Source organism: Apteryx rowi, unplaced genomic scaffold, assembly GCF_003343035.1.
Source record: "Apteryx rowi isolate R43461 unplaced genomic scaffold, aptRow1 scaffold_423, whole genome shotgun sequence".
In the NCBI taxonomy this organism is placed as follows: domain Eukaryota; kingdom Metazoa; phylum Chordata; class Aves; order Apterygiformes; family Apterygidae; genus Apteryx; species Apteryx rowi.
This window is the reverse complement of record NW_020450676.1, coordinates 140000-159377: the sequence shown is the minus strand read 5'-3', so window position 1 is coordinate 159377 and position 19378 is coordinate 140000. Positions and strand designations below refer to the sequence as shown.

Sequence of the window (19378 nt, the reverse complement as noted above, 5' to 3'; positions counted from 1 at the left end):
CTCGGCAGGGCGGTTCGGGGCGGCCCCGGGGAGCGCCGGCTCCTTCCCGCGGCGGCGGCCGGGGCGAGCGGCTCCTGCGCCTGCCGGGGCGGCGAGGCGCAGGAAGCTTCGGTGGCAGAGAGAAGCAGAAACTGGGGAGCTTCTGGTTCGTTCAGCTGCGCCTGCTGACAGCTGCTTCCTCCGGGAGGAGGCCTCCCCCGGGTTGTAAAGTTGTTTTCATGGCACGGGCTTGTCAGGTGGCTTTGTCTACCTGTGTTGGCTTGCTCCGAAAAGGGGAAAGAAGTGCGCCCGAGAGAGATAGGAAGGTGCTCGATAATATTAGTAAACAAACTCTAGCTCGTGTCTGTCCTTGTTAAAAATCATCGTTACAGTGCCGTTTCTTAATTTAGCATTCTAGAAATTAGTATGGTTATAAAATTCTGATGTGGTTTCATGGAATTGTGTATATTGCCACTTTGTGATTCTTGGTCTGAAGATAATCGTGTGTTTGATTCACACGCAACCTCATCTTCGTTTATGGAGTTTGACAAAGAAGATGACAGTACTTTTTAGTATATCCTATTCAAGAAGAGGCTGTGGGGAATAAAGGAATAACTGGGGTTTTTTTTTGCTTTTTTAAAAAAAAGTCTCCAGTTTCAAGCTTGCTTCTCTTGATTGTGACCTAAGATCAGTGTCTTGTTTATGTTACACAATGTAGAGAACATGTGCTGATATATGTAGAGAGATTGATGGTCTGCAAAACATGCGCTTTATGTCCACATATGTTATTTAACTGTTTTGAAACATGAAGATGAAATTTATTTATTTTTTTTCAGAATGTTACGCTGAGTTCTTCAGAGAAGACTTTGATGTCAAAACTTACACTTCCCAGTCTATCCATCAGGCTGTGATAGCTGAACAATTAGCAAAACTTGCACAAGGTATTAGCCAGTTGGATAAAGAGCTTCATTTACAAGTAAGTTTAAAACATACCTGTTGTTCTGGGGTGGTTGATACAAACTAGTTAAAAGTTGGGTAGTCTTTTGATCTTGCTGCCTCCGAAATTATCCAGTATACTCAGCATGGGGTCACTAAAGGTAAAACTTGTTGCAAAAGTAGCAGTGAATCTGATGCCTAATTGAGTCAAGTTGAGTCTTAATATCCCTCCCAGAAAGCCATATGCTGTTTTGCTTTGAATTTCTGCACTCAGTGTCTGTGTGCTTGGAGGTTCCACTGTTTTTTGTGAGAATGTTCCCTGACTCTTTCCAAGTGATCATGTCAGCTATCAAAAAAACTGTCTTTTGGGATGATGATTGAGAAGATACTCAATGACTGAAGATAACTGAATGATTCAGTTTGCACCCTTTCAACCTGTGTTGGGGCCTAGGCTGTGATCCTTACCTTTACCTGGGCAAACATAATCTATATTAGCGCACATCCACGCCTTCAGAAAGGGTTTTGAGTTTGGACAGAGCCAGAAGGTTTTGTGCTAGAATCCATACAAACACTTAAGTTGATCTTGCCATGAAAACACTTGCCAAGTTTGTGTTTAGTTTCAGAGATGCGTCCTCCTTCATTGGTAAATTCTTAGGGAATGAGTTTTTAAAATTTACCTCCAATAAATAGAAATTAAAATACTGAAAATGTGAATATACATTCTTATTTGGCAATTAACAAGCTTACATTTACAATGATTGTTATATATGAGAGCGTGTTGAAATGGGACTGCACTCTGCTGGCTTTAATTAACATCTGTTGGCTGAGCTGCAATAACTGACTATCTTGTAGTTCTGAGCTCACTCTTTTTGTGAATTAAAATATTATTTCTGAAAACCTTTTCATTTTTAAAGTGTGGCCACTATTTCCTGTGTCTGCATAATGTAGGAAGATGATGATGTTTTGATATTTCTTTTAGGCTCTCATCTCCATTCTTCTGTGATGATTTCTCATCTCTCCTTTTTTTTTTTCTATTTATTTTTTTTTAAGGTTGTTGCAAGACATGAAGACCTGTTGGCCCAAGCAACTGGGATTGAATCTCTGGAAGGTAAATGCATTTATATTATGCTCGGTGCTTCTTATAACTGAGAAATTGCTGTTAATGTCTGCACAGGTAATGTCGTTCACTGTCCCCTTTGGCCCATAATGTTACACATTACAGATCTTACTTCTGAGGAGTTATATTTGGCCGTTCTTTTTGTTGTCAGCAGAGGGAGCTCTAGGGAGACGAGTCAACTGGTATTTCTCTGCAATAGTTACCTCTTAGGAAAAAATATTTTGATAATCAGTTCTGAGCAACTTCAACAATCAAGTCATTCTGACCTTTTAACATATTTTTCTAAATAAGCCTAATTCTAGTGGAGCATTAGCTAATATCTGTTGCCGTAAGTATGAAGTTTGTAAACATCACATGTGCGTGTGTCACAAAATCTGCAAATCTTGATTAAAGAGGCTTTAACACATAATCTTAATTGCATAGGGTTTTTTTTTTTCTGAAAAGAGGCTACCAAGTTTAAAACATACATTTATTTTATTCCACAGTTTAGGATCTGGCTTTTAATAGAAATTGCTGATTTTAAAAGGCCTTACCTAAAAGCTATTGAATCTGTATGGAAAAAAAGGTTGCGATATATGGTACTTGTGCCAGGAGCACCACAGACCTCTCATTCTGCTCCCTGTTACTTGCCCGGGATTTCATATGTTCTTCTTTCTTTGTGCAGAAAGGTAATTATTTCTATAATGTGTGCCTCTTTGCATATACCATGGGATCTATGCGTCTTTCCTTCCCTTGGCCATTTTATGACTTGATAAGTGTCTTCATCCCTTTTTACACTTTCAGGTTTTGGCATAATCAGCCAGTTTCTGTTTGCTGACAGTTAGAGTGTCTCCTGAGTCTTTGGAACTTGTTGGATACAGTATTCAACTGTTAGCATTTGCATGCAGATATAAAAATAGAGAAATGCCTATTTAATGTAGCAATGTTAACTCCCAAACTGCTTTTTAAACAGTGGGGAAAATTAAGGCATAGGAATACTTGAATCTGCATTCATCTTCCGAATAATAAGTAGATAGGAATCTGTATTCTACATCAGTCTAGTGATGGATAATTGTCTCCCAGTTACAATCTCCAGCAATCTGTGCTCAGTGGAATTGTGTTCGGAAATCCTGCTTGTTTCTGAAGGCATTCCTTCCTAGAATAGCTGTTTGCCCACTTCATTCTGATGAATGAATGAAGTACTTCAAAACAACTATTCAGTTTTGAAACACTTCTATAAGGCAAACGTAGTAAATTATGCGTGTTATACGTCTAATAATGCAAAGTAAAACTCAAATCCAATCTGCCTAAAATTTGTTGACATTTCTTCATTGATATAGGGTTATGCTCTCTAAGAAGTCTCTTGTGAGGGAAGTAGAAGCATGGAAGGGTTCTAATCCTGAAAAGCATTTGACGCTTGAGATATCAGTAGAAACTTCAGTTCTGTAGTTAACAGGGCAGGATGCCAGGAAAATCAAAAGTCTACACAAAAAGATGGTATTTTAAGTTTTGCAAAACTTCTCTTACCTCTACCTGGCTTGTGCTACACATAATATGATATAGTCACTGTAAAAGAAACACTGAGTCAAGATTCATAAGAAAAAGAAAAGATTAATGTCAGTAGAAATATTAATTATGAAGGTAAAAAAATGCAGCTGAGGGCATCATCATATACTTAATCATGAAAGCTGTCAAGTGAAGCTTATGGAACTAATTTACAGCATGCACAATCATTTGAATGTGCAAAGTGGATCTCATTAAACATTTACAATAAATCTTCCTCAACTAGTAAATTGCTGGAGACTTGCTTTCTTTTTCAGGTCTGTGCACTTTAACAGTACAGTAATCTGGCATACATACTCTTTTCTGGTTCATTAGCTCAAGATAGGCTGAACAGCATCATCCCATATCTTATTTGGCAAACACACGGTAGATTCCCTTCTCATCCATCCCAGTTCTGCCTTCTGACAAGAGGACTGTTGTTTGCTATGATAGTAATGTAACAGTAATAGCTGTACCAATGTCATGTTCCTGGCCCTCCCCCATTATTGCAGTATAGAGTTGAAAATTCAACCTGTTCAGCCAACTTTTCCCTGTATCTCGTATCTTCATCTTTTGATGTGTGAGAATTGCATGCTTGCCATTGCATGTATACGTCAGAGGTCTCTTGAATCTGTCAGTAAGCCAAGTTAATAATTCTGAAATATGGAGGAGATGGGAGTTGGCATATTTATAAAAGATGCGTGAGATATTGTCCCTGTACAGGGCAAGCTGAATATGAATGACTAGATTAGCAGTAGTTCTGTGTGTCTTTTGTCTTTCTATATTGTATTGTAATTTTGACCAATTTGATGAAGATATGCGTGTAAACAACACTTTATAAAAATGTAGAATGTTTGAGAATGCTCACAATAACTGAAACAAAAATAATTTCATAGGTCTGGGTTTGCGTAACTTAATTAAATTCTCAACAGACTGATTCTGTATTGTAAAAAATGGCTACTACCCTTGACCGCTTTGTTTGCAATTTAACAGGAAAAGAACGAGCATACTTATGGGTTTTTTTTGTGCTGCTTTGCTGAACTAATCTGGAACAAATGTGATTAGGGTAGTTGGCTCTGTTTGTAATCTAAATTAGATAATCTCACAGTGACATTGATACCTTTTAGCAAAAGTTGCTAAAGGAGGAAAATTTTGGAATAGAACTGGTTATTTTCTCAGTCCTCTTTGCATGTTGGTTTCTCTGAATTGACTAGACTTTATGTTGAAAAAGTTATGCCATTTTTGTATATTATGTACAGGTGTGTATACCAGACAATATGGTTTTGAACAGAAGTCGCAATCATCATTCTCTTAGAAAGTGACATACTCTAAATAGCTTATTTGAAAGTTAACATATGATGAATTTCAGAGTGATATTTGTTCTGTATGTATGTGTTCTCTACCAAGAAATTTTCCATAACATTGAGTAATTGACTTATTACCTGCTCAGTTTATTTCAAAACAGGCTATGTTGCGTTCATCTGTCTGCACAGTCCCTTCTACAGTTGATAAGTGTTACATGTAACATGTCTGCTTTATTTTACAGGTGTCCTCCAAATGATGCAGACCAGAATTGGTGCTCTACAAAGTACTGTTGATAGGTATGCCATTTACTGTGATTAAAAAGTATAAATTCTTAATTGTTCTACCATGATATTTATTACTATTTCCATAAATAAATGTCTCTTCTTATTTCTAGAATTAGAGTCAAAATTGTTGACCCCTACAACAAAATAGTTTCTCGCACAGCTCAGCTAGCAAAGCTTCAAGTAAGTTGTATTAAAAATATATTTTAAAAATCGTGTTTGTTTCCTAATTTTCTAGAGCATGCAAAAAGGTGAATTATCAGATATGGGTGGAATTTGCATATTCCAGAAGACTGTAGTTTGTTTCCAGTATTTCTTGATGAAATTAGGCATGTGTGTATCTCTTCATGAGCTCATAAGAAGTACTTCATGCTGAAAATTGGGAACCTGAAGTTAGCACTAGTTAGGTTAATTTTTGCATGGATGGAGAAAAGAGTGAAGGGTTGTAAGAGTACGGATTAATTAAGTTCTCATTACTGTTTGTGTGTATTTGATATGTAATGTTATGGTGCAATTTTGTAGAAGTTACTTTTCTTCTTTTAGCTAATGCATATTAACTGCAGTTTAGTAAAGAGTTTGGGAATAAAATCTTTAAAGATAGTCAAAAGGCCGCTTACAGAGCTAATGGTGGTTCTGGAGTTTTAAAAGCGTTAAGTTAAAATACGTCATTATCCCTATCTTTTAAATATAAGTGAAGTCTACAGAGAATGTAGTTGCCTGTTAGAAGAGGGGAGTGGGAGAGAGCTTTTCACAAGCACAGTGAGAGAAGTATCAAACACTTCTACTGTTAAGTTTTATAATAGTGGAAAACTATTCCATAGATCTTCAGGAGTCGCACAGCTGCGTTCTAGTGTAACTGTTCAGTTTGTGGTCTGAAAAGCAACAGAACTCCAAATCTCTAAATGTTAAATGACTTACTGTTTGAATTGTTTCTATTCACAAATTTACCTTAGCTTTACAGAACTTATCTTTTTAATGGCTGAAATTTGAGCTGCAGATATACACTCAAGTAGATTGTCATCTGTGGGTGACTGCTGTTTTACAGCAGAGTAGGTGAAGCTGTAGACTGTCATGCAGTTCCTAGTCTGGGTGCTGGTGGAGCACCTGCACTAGTGTCTCGGTTGATGTTCTGATATTTCCTATATTACTTTCAGTAGCAGTGAAGTTCAGCAGGAGGCTCTTAATAGTCCGTTTAGCCAGTTTGTACAGCTGCTTCTCCTGTTCTTTCCAACTCCAGCTCTTGTTGTTTTTGCTGCTGAGACTTTCATGTGGCAAGTTAGGTGCAGGTTATTTTTGTTCTCTGATGTCTGTTGCAGTTGTGGAAAGGACTGGAGAGATTTGGGGCTAAAGATGAAGATCAGTTTTGCCCTGACCTCACACAAAGTCAAAATCTGGAGGGATCTCTGAGAAGAATCAGTCCCTGAACTCAGACACTGTTTCTCGGGTGCTCTTTGCTTCCTCTGTGCTGTAGCAGGGGTATGGCCATACAGACATTACTTGCATTATTCTGGCCTCAATGTGGTCTGAAAGCAGCATGCAGCCAGGGATTGGATTCAGTGTTATTCAGGATGTGCCAGGGAGTTTGAAGTGTCTGAATTTTCTTGGCTGTGGATTTATCTTGTTCTAAACCATGATCAGAAAGAAGTGCAGGGTGAAGGGAGCCTCTTGGGCTACCTATCCTAGCAGATAGTGCATCGAAACCTGCCTTCTTACCTCACCACAGAAGGATGACTCCAGTTTCTCTGTCAGCGAGAGCCCGTCCTCTGCATGAGAACTGCTGCCCCCTCCTGTGTTGGCAGATCTATTGTGAATGCTGTGCGTTAGTGCTACACTGCTGGAAGGAACTGAGACTTGGGACACCTGAATTATGAAATGAAGCTGCAGTTAAAGAGAGTTGAGTCAGTAGGCCTTTGAAATCTCAGCCCTCCTTGTATCCCTAAGACACACTGCTGATTTGTCTCTCTACCTGGCCACCCTGTTTGTTCAGGAAGGAAGGGCATCAGCATAGCAAACAACTCACTTTCTGGCTGTGGCAGAGCTTGCGACGTGAAATTGCTCGCTTCTGTCTCAAACATGTGAGACTGGTAGCCTGGGACAGTTTAAAACTTTAAAATTTACTTTTTCTACTAACTGTGCATAAATTGGTTAAAAGAAAAAAAGTAGATGACTGATAAAAGACAGTGCTGACTGTCAAAACCCGTAGGGTTGGCAGGTATGCTTTGCTGAACTGTGATGTTTAAGGGCCTCTTGTATTCATGATTGTGCTATTTTAGTGCTTCTCCATTGATTGCTATGGGACTGCTCACAAACTGAAGGAATATTTGGTTTGCATAAAGCTGGATTTTGCCATCCTTAATTGTTTTTAATATAGTTTGGCTTTTTCATAAATATTCTTGCTGCAAATTCATTGTCAGACTTCAAATCTAGTCCTGAATTCTAAATCTCTGCTTCGTGCTTGTTTATGTTCTCTCTTCCTCTGCTCTTACAGCTTCATGGCATCCCAGGGGAACAGCAGACTCACAAAGCTTACTTCCTACTTTAAATCATACTTTCCTCTTCAGAGCACATTCAAAGTCTTTCCTTGGCAGATCACAAACGAAATGGGATTAGTTAACAGCTGAAATATGTAGCCAGAGAATCTGTACTTTAGAGGGTTATTTTCTGTTCAATTCTGTCTAACCAAATGTTGCCTCCTGTTTTCTTAATTTCAGATACTTGTGTTTAAAAATCCCTGTAATATAATATCTGATTTTTAAAGTTAAAAAAAAAAATAAAAAAATCTGTATTTTAAAATTATTCACTTTAAAATATTCACCAATAACAGATTTCCTGCTGGTACTGTGGTAGCTAAATAGTAAATGTAGTCTGAAGAAAGTGAATTGTGTGATCGTTCTTCAGGCTTCTGCTATGTATACATTCAATTGCATACATGATCGGCAGATATAGGCACAGTTTCAAGTGGTCCTCTTTTTATAATTGTCTTCCCTCAATAATTTCTTAAAACTAACCTGAGAATAAAAATAAGAGGGCTTATGGTTGTTTTAATTGTAGCAATAATATCTCTCTTAGTGTTGATATGTTGCTTTAAATTTCAAAAGATAACTGTCATGTAATTTCCAGAAAAATCAAGTTTTATTTCCAACCTTAGTAAAACCACTGGACTAACTCAGGCTACAGGCCTTCTTCTGAATTAATTCTTGCTTGAGCAGTGGATTTTATTCAGGAAACATTCATTGATGTAGTATGCTTTTCTAAAGCTTTCATCCAAAAAGGAATTAATTCAGGTTTTTGTTGTGCATGTGGTAAAATTTTATGTTTTTCATAGTCCCATGCAGTTTTATGATCTAGCATCAATGAACTACCCCACTATTAAATAATATATTGCATTCTTTTACAGCGACTGAGAGTTTTATTAAGTTGAACATTCCATTAAATGGAAATAAGTGGATGAAACAGAATTTTTTTGTCAAGGACACAATATAGTAGTGATCACTATGAAGTTAAGAGTGCATCTCATCTTCAGTGTGTTTGGATTTTTCTCCTCCATTTTTCTTTTTTCTAATTCATAGGGCCAAAAGTTAAAACTTGTTTTTGCTTTTGTATCTAAATGTAACTTTGCTCATCTCTCAATCAGTTCGATAATCCTTTTAAAAGATAATTTGCTATGTTTGTTTCTTGGGATGGGAGATAATGAACAACAATCAAATGAAAGCAAAATTGTCTTCTGGCATGTAAAGTAAAAGACAGTCAGATGATCACTGAAGCTGAATACCTAGGAAAAAATTAGCCAGAGATACACAATTGGATTAGAAAATGATTAAATCTGAAAGCAAAGTAGTAATACTGTGCCCTCTTTGGTGAAGCGCAGTGCGCTATAAAAGCTGTTTCTCATTCCTCTTGCAGAAATTTAGTTCAAAGATGTGAAGGGCTATGCAGATCAAGATTTTTCCTAATTAAAGAAATGAATTAATAAAAACTAATGTGTTAATCTCTTTAAGTAGTATAAGCCCCACTTGAGTCTCACTAATGATAATAGAAATCATGTGGTTAAGTCCCCTTCTAATGCTTAGGAAATTTGCACTTCAGACTATGTGATAGTGCCAAAAGCAATGAGAGTAATTGTGTTTTCAGTGATTTGTTTCGGTGGGTCATTCCTTAATTTTTCTTTTTTATTGGGTCTAGGTTTGAATAACATTAAACTATAAATACTGTATTTTCATTGGTTTGTGCTAGCATGCCAAAGAGATTGACCAGTTGTTCAATTCACTGAATATCTGTTGAAATGACTCACTTGTGTATGTTTTCATATGTGCGCTTTGATGTTAGTTTTCAAGACATTAACCTGAGTTTCAGAATTTTGTGTTTACCTCATCTCCGTCATCTGCAGTCAGATTAACAAATTTCACAGTAATGCCTGCAACTATATTGAAATTCACATATTTTCTTTACCTTTTCCTAAATTACATTTCTGAACTCTACTTTAGATTTTATCCATTCCAGAATGTTGCTTCTACTATGGCATGTACCTCCTGACCTGACTGACCCAATCCAGTCCTAATGACCTCAGTATGAGCTCTGTTATTTCTATGGTCTGTCTCATAAATGTTCTTTTTTTTTTTTCATAAAGACTTCCAGGCATCTTTAATATTCTTCCTGTCACTATGTAGTTCTAAACAAGCCTTTCCTAGGAAGGACCTTCAGTAAATTTGTTTGGGCCTTGATAACAGTGTATCTAGTTGGCTTGGGGGTGAATTAGCTAGTATAGAAACTTGCGGTTGATGTGTGTTTTAAATTACATGACAAGCAGGTAATTTAAATAGTTGGTGTAGTCTAAAACCAGCTTCGGTATATCTCCACTACGCTTGCAGCTTGTGGTCAGCTCGTACCCGCTGTCATCAGAACCTTCTTTCATTATAGGTCTTCCCAAAATCCGTTATGTGCTTGGTGTTAACTCTTACTATTTCTTTGGCTCTATCGTTTGCTGTGTAAAAGGAGAAAACCTGTTTCAGAGTGTTAGCTGAGTGAAAAGTTGTGAACCGACTGTATTTGATTAGGATGTCAGCAATGCTTTTATTCTGAATTGGTGCTAATGAAAGCATAAGCGAATGTTTCCTGAAAATTTACATACGCATATATCTAATTAATTTTTAGTCAAGAATTTAATGTACTTAGCAAACCTGTGAAATAGTATGAGTTAACAGTTGTCTGAATAAGGCTTATTGGCGTTACAAAATTTTTGATGAAAATGATTTTTTACATACATTCCCACCATAAATGTCAAAACATATGATAACAGCTTTGAGCTTTTAAGTTTTATTGTCCTCTGAGGTAGATGTTTATGTTTTTCTTATTTTACAACAGTCTTTGATTGGCAAAGCCAACTTCTTAATTTTACTAAAGTTTGGGGAGAGGAGGAGTCTTAAGGTGCAAAATACAAAATAAAGCTCACTTCTAGTTGTAAATAGAACATGTTTCTGTCATAGGGTTCTGATTTCCTCTTTTTGCTAGTAGTGACAGCATAATCTCAATAGCACTAGGAATGTAATTTCCAGCTTTTGAAAGTATTTGTTCTATAGTGCATAAAGTTATGCAAAAATAATCCTTAAAAAAGGGGATTTCAGTTTTTGTCAGTGCCTTGTTTTTATTCACATTCATACTTCCACTTAGGAGACACTTTTGGTTAAAATGTTTCCAATTTTGAGGCCTAAAATTATATGGTCGAAGTGTAATGATAATATCCCCTAATGCTGTGATTTTTCTGCAGGCTGCCTGTGACTTGCTGCGGAGAATAATCCGCATCTTGTATCTCAGTAAGAGACTTCAAGGACAGCTGCAAGGAGGAAGCAGAGAGATAACAAAAGCTGCCCAGAGTCTCAATGAACTTGGTGAGTCCTTCTTAGTTACTTTTGGAGGCATTTTTTGCTTGCGTTCCCATGGCTTACACTAGTGCTTCACTTGGAAAAATCAGAGAAACTCCTCAAACTTTTTACTATGGTTCTCATTGTCTACTTTCTGATTTGAGTTGGTAAATGATATGGATAGCATTAGTTCCCTCTTTTTTTTTTTTTCACTTAACTTTTCTAGACACAGTTATTGTGTGGTAATAACTTACATTCTTTTGGGCAACCATTTTTGGGGGGGGGGCAATTAATTTCTTATTGGCTTGTGTTTGTATAAAATACCTTAAGAGGTGACAGATTGCATATTTAGCTTTTGGAAGTCATTGCATTATAATAAGATATAATTTGAATTATAGTTTGCATCTTAAAAAATTATTTGGCCCTGTGACCTTTATGAAAGGTGTTTGTGGTATGTCATACAAATACCTAAACTAATTCAGATACTGGAAGCAGTCTGCTGCACTAGTGACTAATTTACCCTGTGTTTTACCGGGTTCTAGGAAAAAGGGTAAAGTAGTTCACATGACACTTGGGTTATGTTGCTAGACTGTTTTCAGTACCTGAGCTAGCTTGGTTATTGCCACACTGTGCTGCAGGATGCAGTGAAGAATATCCCATTAGTCTTGGAGATCTGTCATTGCTGTTGTGTAAGGTATCCTGCCAGCTATTTCTCCTTTGGTTTAATGGTATTCAAATTTCAGCTTCCAAAAATAGGTTGTGGGAGGGTTAACTATCAAATATTCAGAATCATCCTGAGGTTTTTTGTGCATATTTGTCACTACTGCTCTTTTCATACTGTGTAATCAAAAAGTTATTAGACAATGATTTAGTCTTACAATTAACAAATGCTATGTTGCAAATGGAGAGTGTGTATATTTATTTAGTATAACAGTTTGACTGAAGCGCTTGAGCATCAATTGGAGTGTTCTAAGCCAGAATAGTTTTTTCCAGTGCATCTTCCTTTTTCGGTCTCCCCTCCTGTGTTCGTGATAAATAAAGTAAATACTGTCTCTTAACTACCTGAATTACAAGTCTTGTGGGATTACTGTGAATGGTAATTCTGTTCAAATAATTAATGTAGTTTAATGGCAAAATCTGAGCTGTTTTTTCTTATGCAGTTTTTAGGTTTTTTTAAAAAGAACTTTTATTACTCCCTTTTTTTTCTGTAATCATTGAAAAAAAAAATCCACTTTCTTTTGTTAAAGTGTCACAGTTTTTTGAGTTTATTCTTACAAATTCTTGGTCTTTCTCTGAATCTTATCGAGGCCTGAGTAATTATTATTGTTGAATAGAAAGGAAAGTGTGTGTCCTTAGGAAGCACTTTGAGTTTCATCCTACCATCCACAGGGGGGAGCCCAGTGGCCCTTGTGGCCCTTAATTTCATTCTGGGTTGCCTGTGGCCAGGTGAAATCCCTTGTCTGCTGTCATTTCTCCCTCCCTCTTTTTTTCTGATATCTCTTCCTTTTCTCTCCCTTCTCTCTTCATCTGCATCTCCCCCTCATCAGCTCTCCACTCGTTATTCTCCGTTGCCCACCACACTCTTACCGCCTCCCAGCTGGCCTCCACTCAGTGCTGCTGGCCATGGAGCCCGGGCTTAGGTGCACCTGAGCGCATAGGAAAGCCCCATGGAGGGGAGGCCGGGGTGGTAGGGGGGATGAGGAGCGTGGGGAACTGGAGGGGGCCTGTGTGGTGACGCAGTGGTTCCCTGGATATGGGTTAGCTCTGGAGTTTGGGGTATTGCTGGGGAAGCACTCTGCTGTGCCTCTGGCCTTGGGCAGCGTTGAGCGGTGTGGGTTTTACTGTAGGGTGGAGGTGGTGGTGGGGTGGGGGGCAGTAGAGCAGTGAGGGTGCAGGGGCTTGGGGTGAGCTTGTGGAAATGCTGTGCTTCGGCCAGGCGGGACATGTGAGGTAGTGCTCTGCGGCAATGAGAGGCTGGGAGGCGCAGGGGGCAGACGCTGGGTGCTAGTTGCTTGGTGGTGAGATACAAAAGCTTTGGGAGGGCTTTAGAAGTACTATGACATCTGATGGTGGTAAATATGTGGTAGGGCTGGGTGATGAGAGAGCCCAGAACTGGACAGGGAGCTCTGCATTGTGGCAGTTTGCCTTGAACTGGGGATCCTGATCAAGATTAATATTAATTTGTGTTTTTAGCCAGAAGTGTTTGACTATGCCTTTCAGCTCTCATTCAGGGAAAAATTCTTCACGTAACAAGTACAACAGAAAAGCAACAAGCAATGCAATATAATGCCTACTTTGCTGAAATCAGCAGCACCATGATTTTATCTTAAAAGCTTGGCATTTGTTATGGTTTAACATAACTCTTACTGCTTACAGGTTTTTCTGGGCTGGGTCTAGAGATAACTGACCATATATTTTTACGTACCAATATATGCTGTGTGGGGGTTGGGTGGGGGAAACCCTGTGTGTGCCATTTAGGTACATGTACATGGTATATATTTCCTCAGCAAATTTATGTTAGTTAAATTACATTTTATAGTCAGCTGTGGCTTGAATATTATTTTGCAGTGAGGGGAAAAGACATAAAAATATAAAATCTTAGAAGTAGATTGAAATAGGGATTAATCTTCCTTTGTCAGAGGAACTCCAAGCAACAGTAGCTTTTACTGAGAAGGGTATTTTTAACAGTTACTTTGAGTTGCTGCTAGTCTGTAGAGCTCCAACCTAGCTGATGCCATTAGATACTGTAGGCTTACTCTGAAAGCATTTAGTAATATTTTCACTGAGATCTGCACTAAAAGCTAAAGCAAATACAAAATTCCTCTGTGTTAAACTTTTATATTTGTTGAAATTAACTTCTCAGCTTGGCACATTAAGAAGAAAAAGTGAATTCTCTATGTAATTTTTTAGAGATGAAATGCTGTTTGTATTTTAATGAAGGTATTTACATATTTTCTAACTTTTCCATTGCATTCCTTTCTTCTTCCCTCCCCCTTCCCCCCAAGTTTGGGTCCTCCAGCAAAGTAGAAACAGAGCTGTGGTAGCCCACTGCATAGGCTGTTGGCTGGTTCTCTTGTGATAATTCTTCATTTATATTACACAAATCTGATTCAGCATATGGGCAGGTAAAGAAAGCAGCCTGTTCAGATGTCAGCACAGTGCCTAGCACAGTGGGTTACATGCCCTGACTAGACTTCTTGGTGACACTTTAATAAAAATATTTCATAAGGTGAAATAGAAGCATTTCTAAACAAGTTTTAATAATATCATGTAACAAGAAGGTATATTGCATACAGTTCCCGTGCACAGAAGGAGTTTTACAGGCATTAAGAAATCTACTGTCTTTATGTGGGTATGTAGAAATTACTGTCTCTGAAAATGGTCTGTAACTGAGCAGATGAAGATTTAAAAAATTCTTATCTGTGCAACTAATGTCTAGTTTGACTGTTAATTCCATCTATCGGTTATGGAGCTGGCTTCTGGACAACAAGAAATTTATATCCTTTGTTTGTTAGATATGTATAACTGATGTTATCATTATTCGTATAGATGCCTAGTTGTCTTTTAATTATAATAAACTAGTCTCTGTGTATGGTTCTATTATAATTTATTTCACAGCAAGTGAATTTATTTGCTTGAATGACCTTGTGTGCATATAAAACTTTGAAATAGGCTCTCACAGCAGCCATAATTTTGCTCTTTTGTATGCCCAGACTTAGTCTGTGACTAAGCTGTGCAGCCATAAAATGAAGAGGAAATGATTTACTGGAAATTTTTTGGGGTGTCCTGGAGCAGCTTCTTTACTGAGACAGTACTGACTTTCATGTAACTTAGGAGAGGAGAGGATGGGGGGAGATATGACCATGACCTTACTTTCAGTGTCAATGATGGTAGGGTAAGAGGCAAAATATCATAAGATAGAGAAGTCTAACTAAAATGGAAAAAACACTAGACGGGGATCATGATCTTTTCAATGACGTAGTAAAGCTTGCACATGGCAGTTATTTAGGCTTAACACAATAGAGGACTTCAGGGAACTTCCAAGCAATAAAGCTCAGTTTGGTAAGTGTGAAGACAAGCGTGCTGGATAGAAAAAAATTGAAACTAGTTAGGATATATATGACACTGGGTGAAATACAGTTTGAAAGAAGTTATTTGACTATGTCTGAAAGGCCCTTTTGTAGCTGGCATAATGTAGGTTGTATGGTTCACCCTTGGTTGAACTGGTTTCATTTATTTTCTAAACAAGTGCAAAGTCCTAGCGATAAATAGCAGTAATTAACAGCAAAAATATGAAATGAGTGTTTAGGCAATAGTTCTTTAGAGAGAATGGGGCTCAGATGGAGCTTGGGTTGAGGGTGAGCCACTCGTTCACTTGTTTTCTAGCAGCATGATAAGGTTGGCAATGAAGCTCATACCGATATTTATAAGGAAGGATATTGTTTGCAAGGCACTTGAAGTAAATCTTCATTTGTTCATGCTTCAGCTGGAGCATCATGTCCCTTTTGAGGCACCTCATAGGAGAAGGATGTAGGTTAATTGGAGAAAGTCCTAAGTACAGCAACAATGACGACTGAAGATCTTCAGGATGGGTAGTGGGATGAGAGACTGAAAGTGTGAGGCTCTTCGCCTTGCAGAAGAGGGGACTGAGAGGCACAGTCAAATTCTTCAGATAAATAAAAGCTGTTTCAAATGAGAAGGAAGTAAATAGCTCTCAGTACCCATTCTGATCACAACGGAAAGTAATAGTCCTAAACTGAAGCAAAGGAAACTTTATGTAAAATGAGAGGAAAGTGTCTGCCAGGAATGATAATTTCAGGGGAGCTGTGAAATCTGGATTGGATTTTTTAAAGTCTTTTAAAAGCAGTTTAGACAAACATATGTCAGGAAGAGTTTAGATACAGGTGCTCTTGCCTTGAAGCAGGAGGACTGAGTACGTTGACCTGCCACTAATCCTTCCCTTCTCCCAGAGATGTTACAGAGAAGTGTGTGCGTGTGTGTGTATGTGCATATGTGCATGTGTGTGTGTATATATATATATGCGTGTGTGTGTATTTATACATTTAAAATATATATAACATTTAGCAGTCCAGCTAAAAAATAAGTTTGCTTCCAATAAGTTAGTTTGCTGGGCACCATGCCCAAATACCTCCTGGAATCTTAGGACAGTGTGACTGGAAGATTCATGTCATTACATTAGTTCAGCCTCTTCTTATCACTCCTTCAGATGAAATAGTAGATAAACTTCCTCAAAGACCTTCAGCTCACCCCTCTGATCCAAGTACTTTTGTTCTGAGTGCTCATTATATGACTGACATTCAAGTTAACTTCACACAGCTCGTCGTATTACTGGAGTGCTGCAAAAATTGACCTTCAAAAACTGTTATGTCAAAACTCTCTAGGAGAATTCATTGAGCATGAGAAGGAAGGAGGTACTGACTGTGTGAATGTAAATATCATGCTGCTTATTTTTTTCTTTTGCTGAGAAAGAAGGCAAGCTATCCATTTCCCAGAGCCAGCTGTTTTCAAGAAAAGTGTTAATTTACTCTTGTAAGTTTTTAATATTTGGGAATGATGATGAGTAGTGTTTTGTGTTTATCAAAATACTAAGCACTACTGGTCAGTATTCAGGAAACAAATAACAGTTCTGATTTGTTCAAACCATATGTATAACTCATTTTACTAGTAAGCATTTACACATGGCTGTTTTATGCCAGTTATCCATAGCTATTGAAAATTATAATTAACTGACCCTATTGTTTCCACAGAGTGCACTTGTTATGTTATACTTGTTATACATCTGTACAAAAGCGTCACTAAACTTGCAGGGGTACTCTGCCAGAAATAAGCTGTCTGAACATCTGCCATAGATACTGCAGTAGCTGTCTTTCACTGTCTTCCTTTTCTTTCCATAGCGTATTCAGAGATTCACTTGATTTTTTTTTTCCTATTGCAAGCAAAAATTTAGAGTGTACATTTGCAGAGCTAGATCTTGTGCTGAACTAAGCTGCAGTTAAGCTGAGGAAGGACTCTGTTACTATCATGTCACTGAGCTCTTTGGTGGCTAGCACACAGAGCAGACAAATGTGTTGTTATTAGTATTGCTGTGCATAATTTCTCAAATAGGAATCAGCACAGATCAATCTGGAGGGAAAAATTGCTTTCATGGCACTTTTGCTTAGGGATTTAGATGTGTTACAGTTTACTGCATTGTGCAAGATCTGGTGTCCTCTAAAACAGTATAACATATGTCTGTGTAGCACAATGCAGTGTTCTGTAGGGATAACTGAACTAATTTGATTAATAGAAATTATATAGCCAGGCGACTGTAATGCTTTGCATGGGGTATTAGTCCTGCTGAGAATGACTGAACTATATTACCAGCTCAGAGCCATCTGCAGTATATTTGAATGCCACTGGTTTAGGTGGTATGTCTGCATCCCTAGCAAGTGCAAATATCCTGCTAAAAGGTTTTTTTTCTGCCCCTGGTGGCATTAGCAGTATCACTGCCAGACCTTTATTCGAATGCTGAAATTATTTGTGTTCGAGTATGCTGTCTTCCTGTAGTTTAGTGTAATCTCCATATTCTTCAATTTCATGTTGTCCATTTTAATTGGTTAATTTTGCCTGAGACTGTGTTACCATAAGATTGAGGTTTTTATATTAAAAAAAAAACAACTCTGCGCAAAGTTTTCTTTGTCAAGTAGACATACAAATAACTTCTTAGGAAAAAGCCTTAATACTTGCACCTTTAAAACAAATAGTCCTGAACTGTTTGGAAACTGAAAATTAAATTTTTTATAAAATGTTTGTCTTTTCCAAAATCAGACTTATGAAGGGTTTAAAATGAGAAATTGTTCCATGAACACAAGTATAAGAAGCCAGTGTCACATATGAAATGCACATGCAGAGTACAGTCTGAACTGCTTTTTTCAGCATCTCTAGTAAAAACTGAAAATGGTGGCCTCTTGTTTCAGTTACATTGTGATTAACTGTATATGATTAATGGTGCATTTAATCACAGAAAAATTGTATGCATGTATCAGGTACTATGCTTCTCATGCATATTGGTCACACTATCAAGATTGGATACATTGCAAAATAATTCATTATTTTTAATGTGATAATATTGATAAGCTATTCAATTTACATTCATACAACAGAGGTAACTGAAGTTACTTTAAATATTGAAAAGGAGAGGAAAACTTATTTGTAATGCTTTAATTTATTATGTTTAGAAAGATTCTGGTTTTATTAGTTAATCCATCTTTTCAAGGAAGGGAGTGCCATGAAAAGCTATAGATAATTTGTGCTAACAAAAAATCCACTTGGTTATTGAAAATACCTTGTTATTTTCTTAATATGGTTCCAGGCTTCATGTTTGCCAAAGTTACCATTTGATTCATTGTAAATTAAAGTAAAATGAAGAGCTGCTCGAGCTTCTGCTGAGTCATAGTGTTTCATAAATTATGCTGCGCGACCAAATATTTTTGCATAATGAACGTAGAAGCCTGTCCTTGTACTCCTCTCTAGTTGCTATACCACCCACTCATCTTTTTCTCTGTTTCAATTATGAATACAACAGTCTTGCTGTATGCCATCTTCTTCTATTTTATGCCATCTTTACCTTTTATGTAGAGGTAAGGAGCCTCTGGATTTTCATTTCTTTCCTATTGGCATTTGAAGTCAAGAAAGAAAAATTTTGATAGTATGTAACAAATCCACTAGTTAGAAGTATTCACTTGGAGATACCAAATTAATGTGCATGTAACAAAATGACTGTATTACAGAACTTAGTATAATTTTTCATTAGTAAAAGGCTAATAGAGTAAGACCTCCTCATCCTCTTTGAACAAGGCAGACAAAATTTATAGATTTTTACAGTCTAATTGTTTTGCTATGCTTAGGATTCCTAACTTGGAAACTTGGTTAGGGAAATTATTTTATATAAGTGGTTGCTGGATTTTCCTTAACCTCTGGCATGCATTCTTTTCCTAAACATTATCAATAGAAGCCACTAAATAATTTTAGGCAAAAGAAAGACTAAGGGTGATTTGATACAAGGAAAATAAAAATTAATCCTGTTGGAATTATGTTTTTCAACATATGCCTTAAATAACAGAGCATGAATTTACATTTCCTCAGATTTTTTAAAGTTTACTGATTTTAGGTTAATGTGGCTATGATAGTTTCATTGCTGTCTCACTTTTTTCCAAATCCATAATTATTCTGATCTCCTGAAATTTAATTTTCTTCATGCATACAGTTCTGAAAATGAATCTGGGTATAACTGTAAGAGTGGGTTTTCTTGATGTTTAATTTCCTTTAAACAACCATAATCATGTTTTTAAATTTGCCATATTGAGTGAATTATGAAACTA

The 19378-nt window shown here is 37.2% G+C and overlaps 1 protein-coding gene across 10 annotated transcripts in view; it reads left to right on the top strand.

Annotated features, from left to right (window-relative positions):
- Nucleotides 1–139: 139 nt before the first annotated feature.
- LOC112971020 (conserved oligomeric Golgi complex subunit 5-like) overlaps nt 140–19378 on the top strand; it is a 159152-nt gene continuing 139913 nt past the window's right edge. For 4 of the 10 annotated variants that reach the window (XR_003255229.1, XM_026076031.1, XM_026076029.1 and 1 more), the window contains exons 1-6: nt 141–305; nt 816–955; nt 1966–2023; nt 5100–5154; nt 5253–5322; nt 10904–11024. Coding sequence is in view for 6 of the 10 variants with exons in the window: in XM_026076031.1 (XP_025931816.1) it covers nt 5111–5154; nt 5253–5322; nt 10904–11024 (235 nt within the window). In the remaining 4 variants the exon portion in view is untranslated. Of the gene's footprint in view, nt 306–815; nt 956–1965; nt 2024–5099; nt 5155–5252; nt 5323–10903; nt 11025–19378 lie in introns of all 10 variants that reach the window. The other 6 variants (XR_003255228.1, XR_003255230.1, XM_026076033.1 and 3 more) reach the window with 2 other exon arrangements.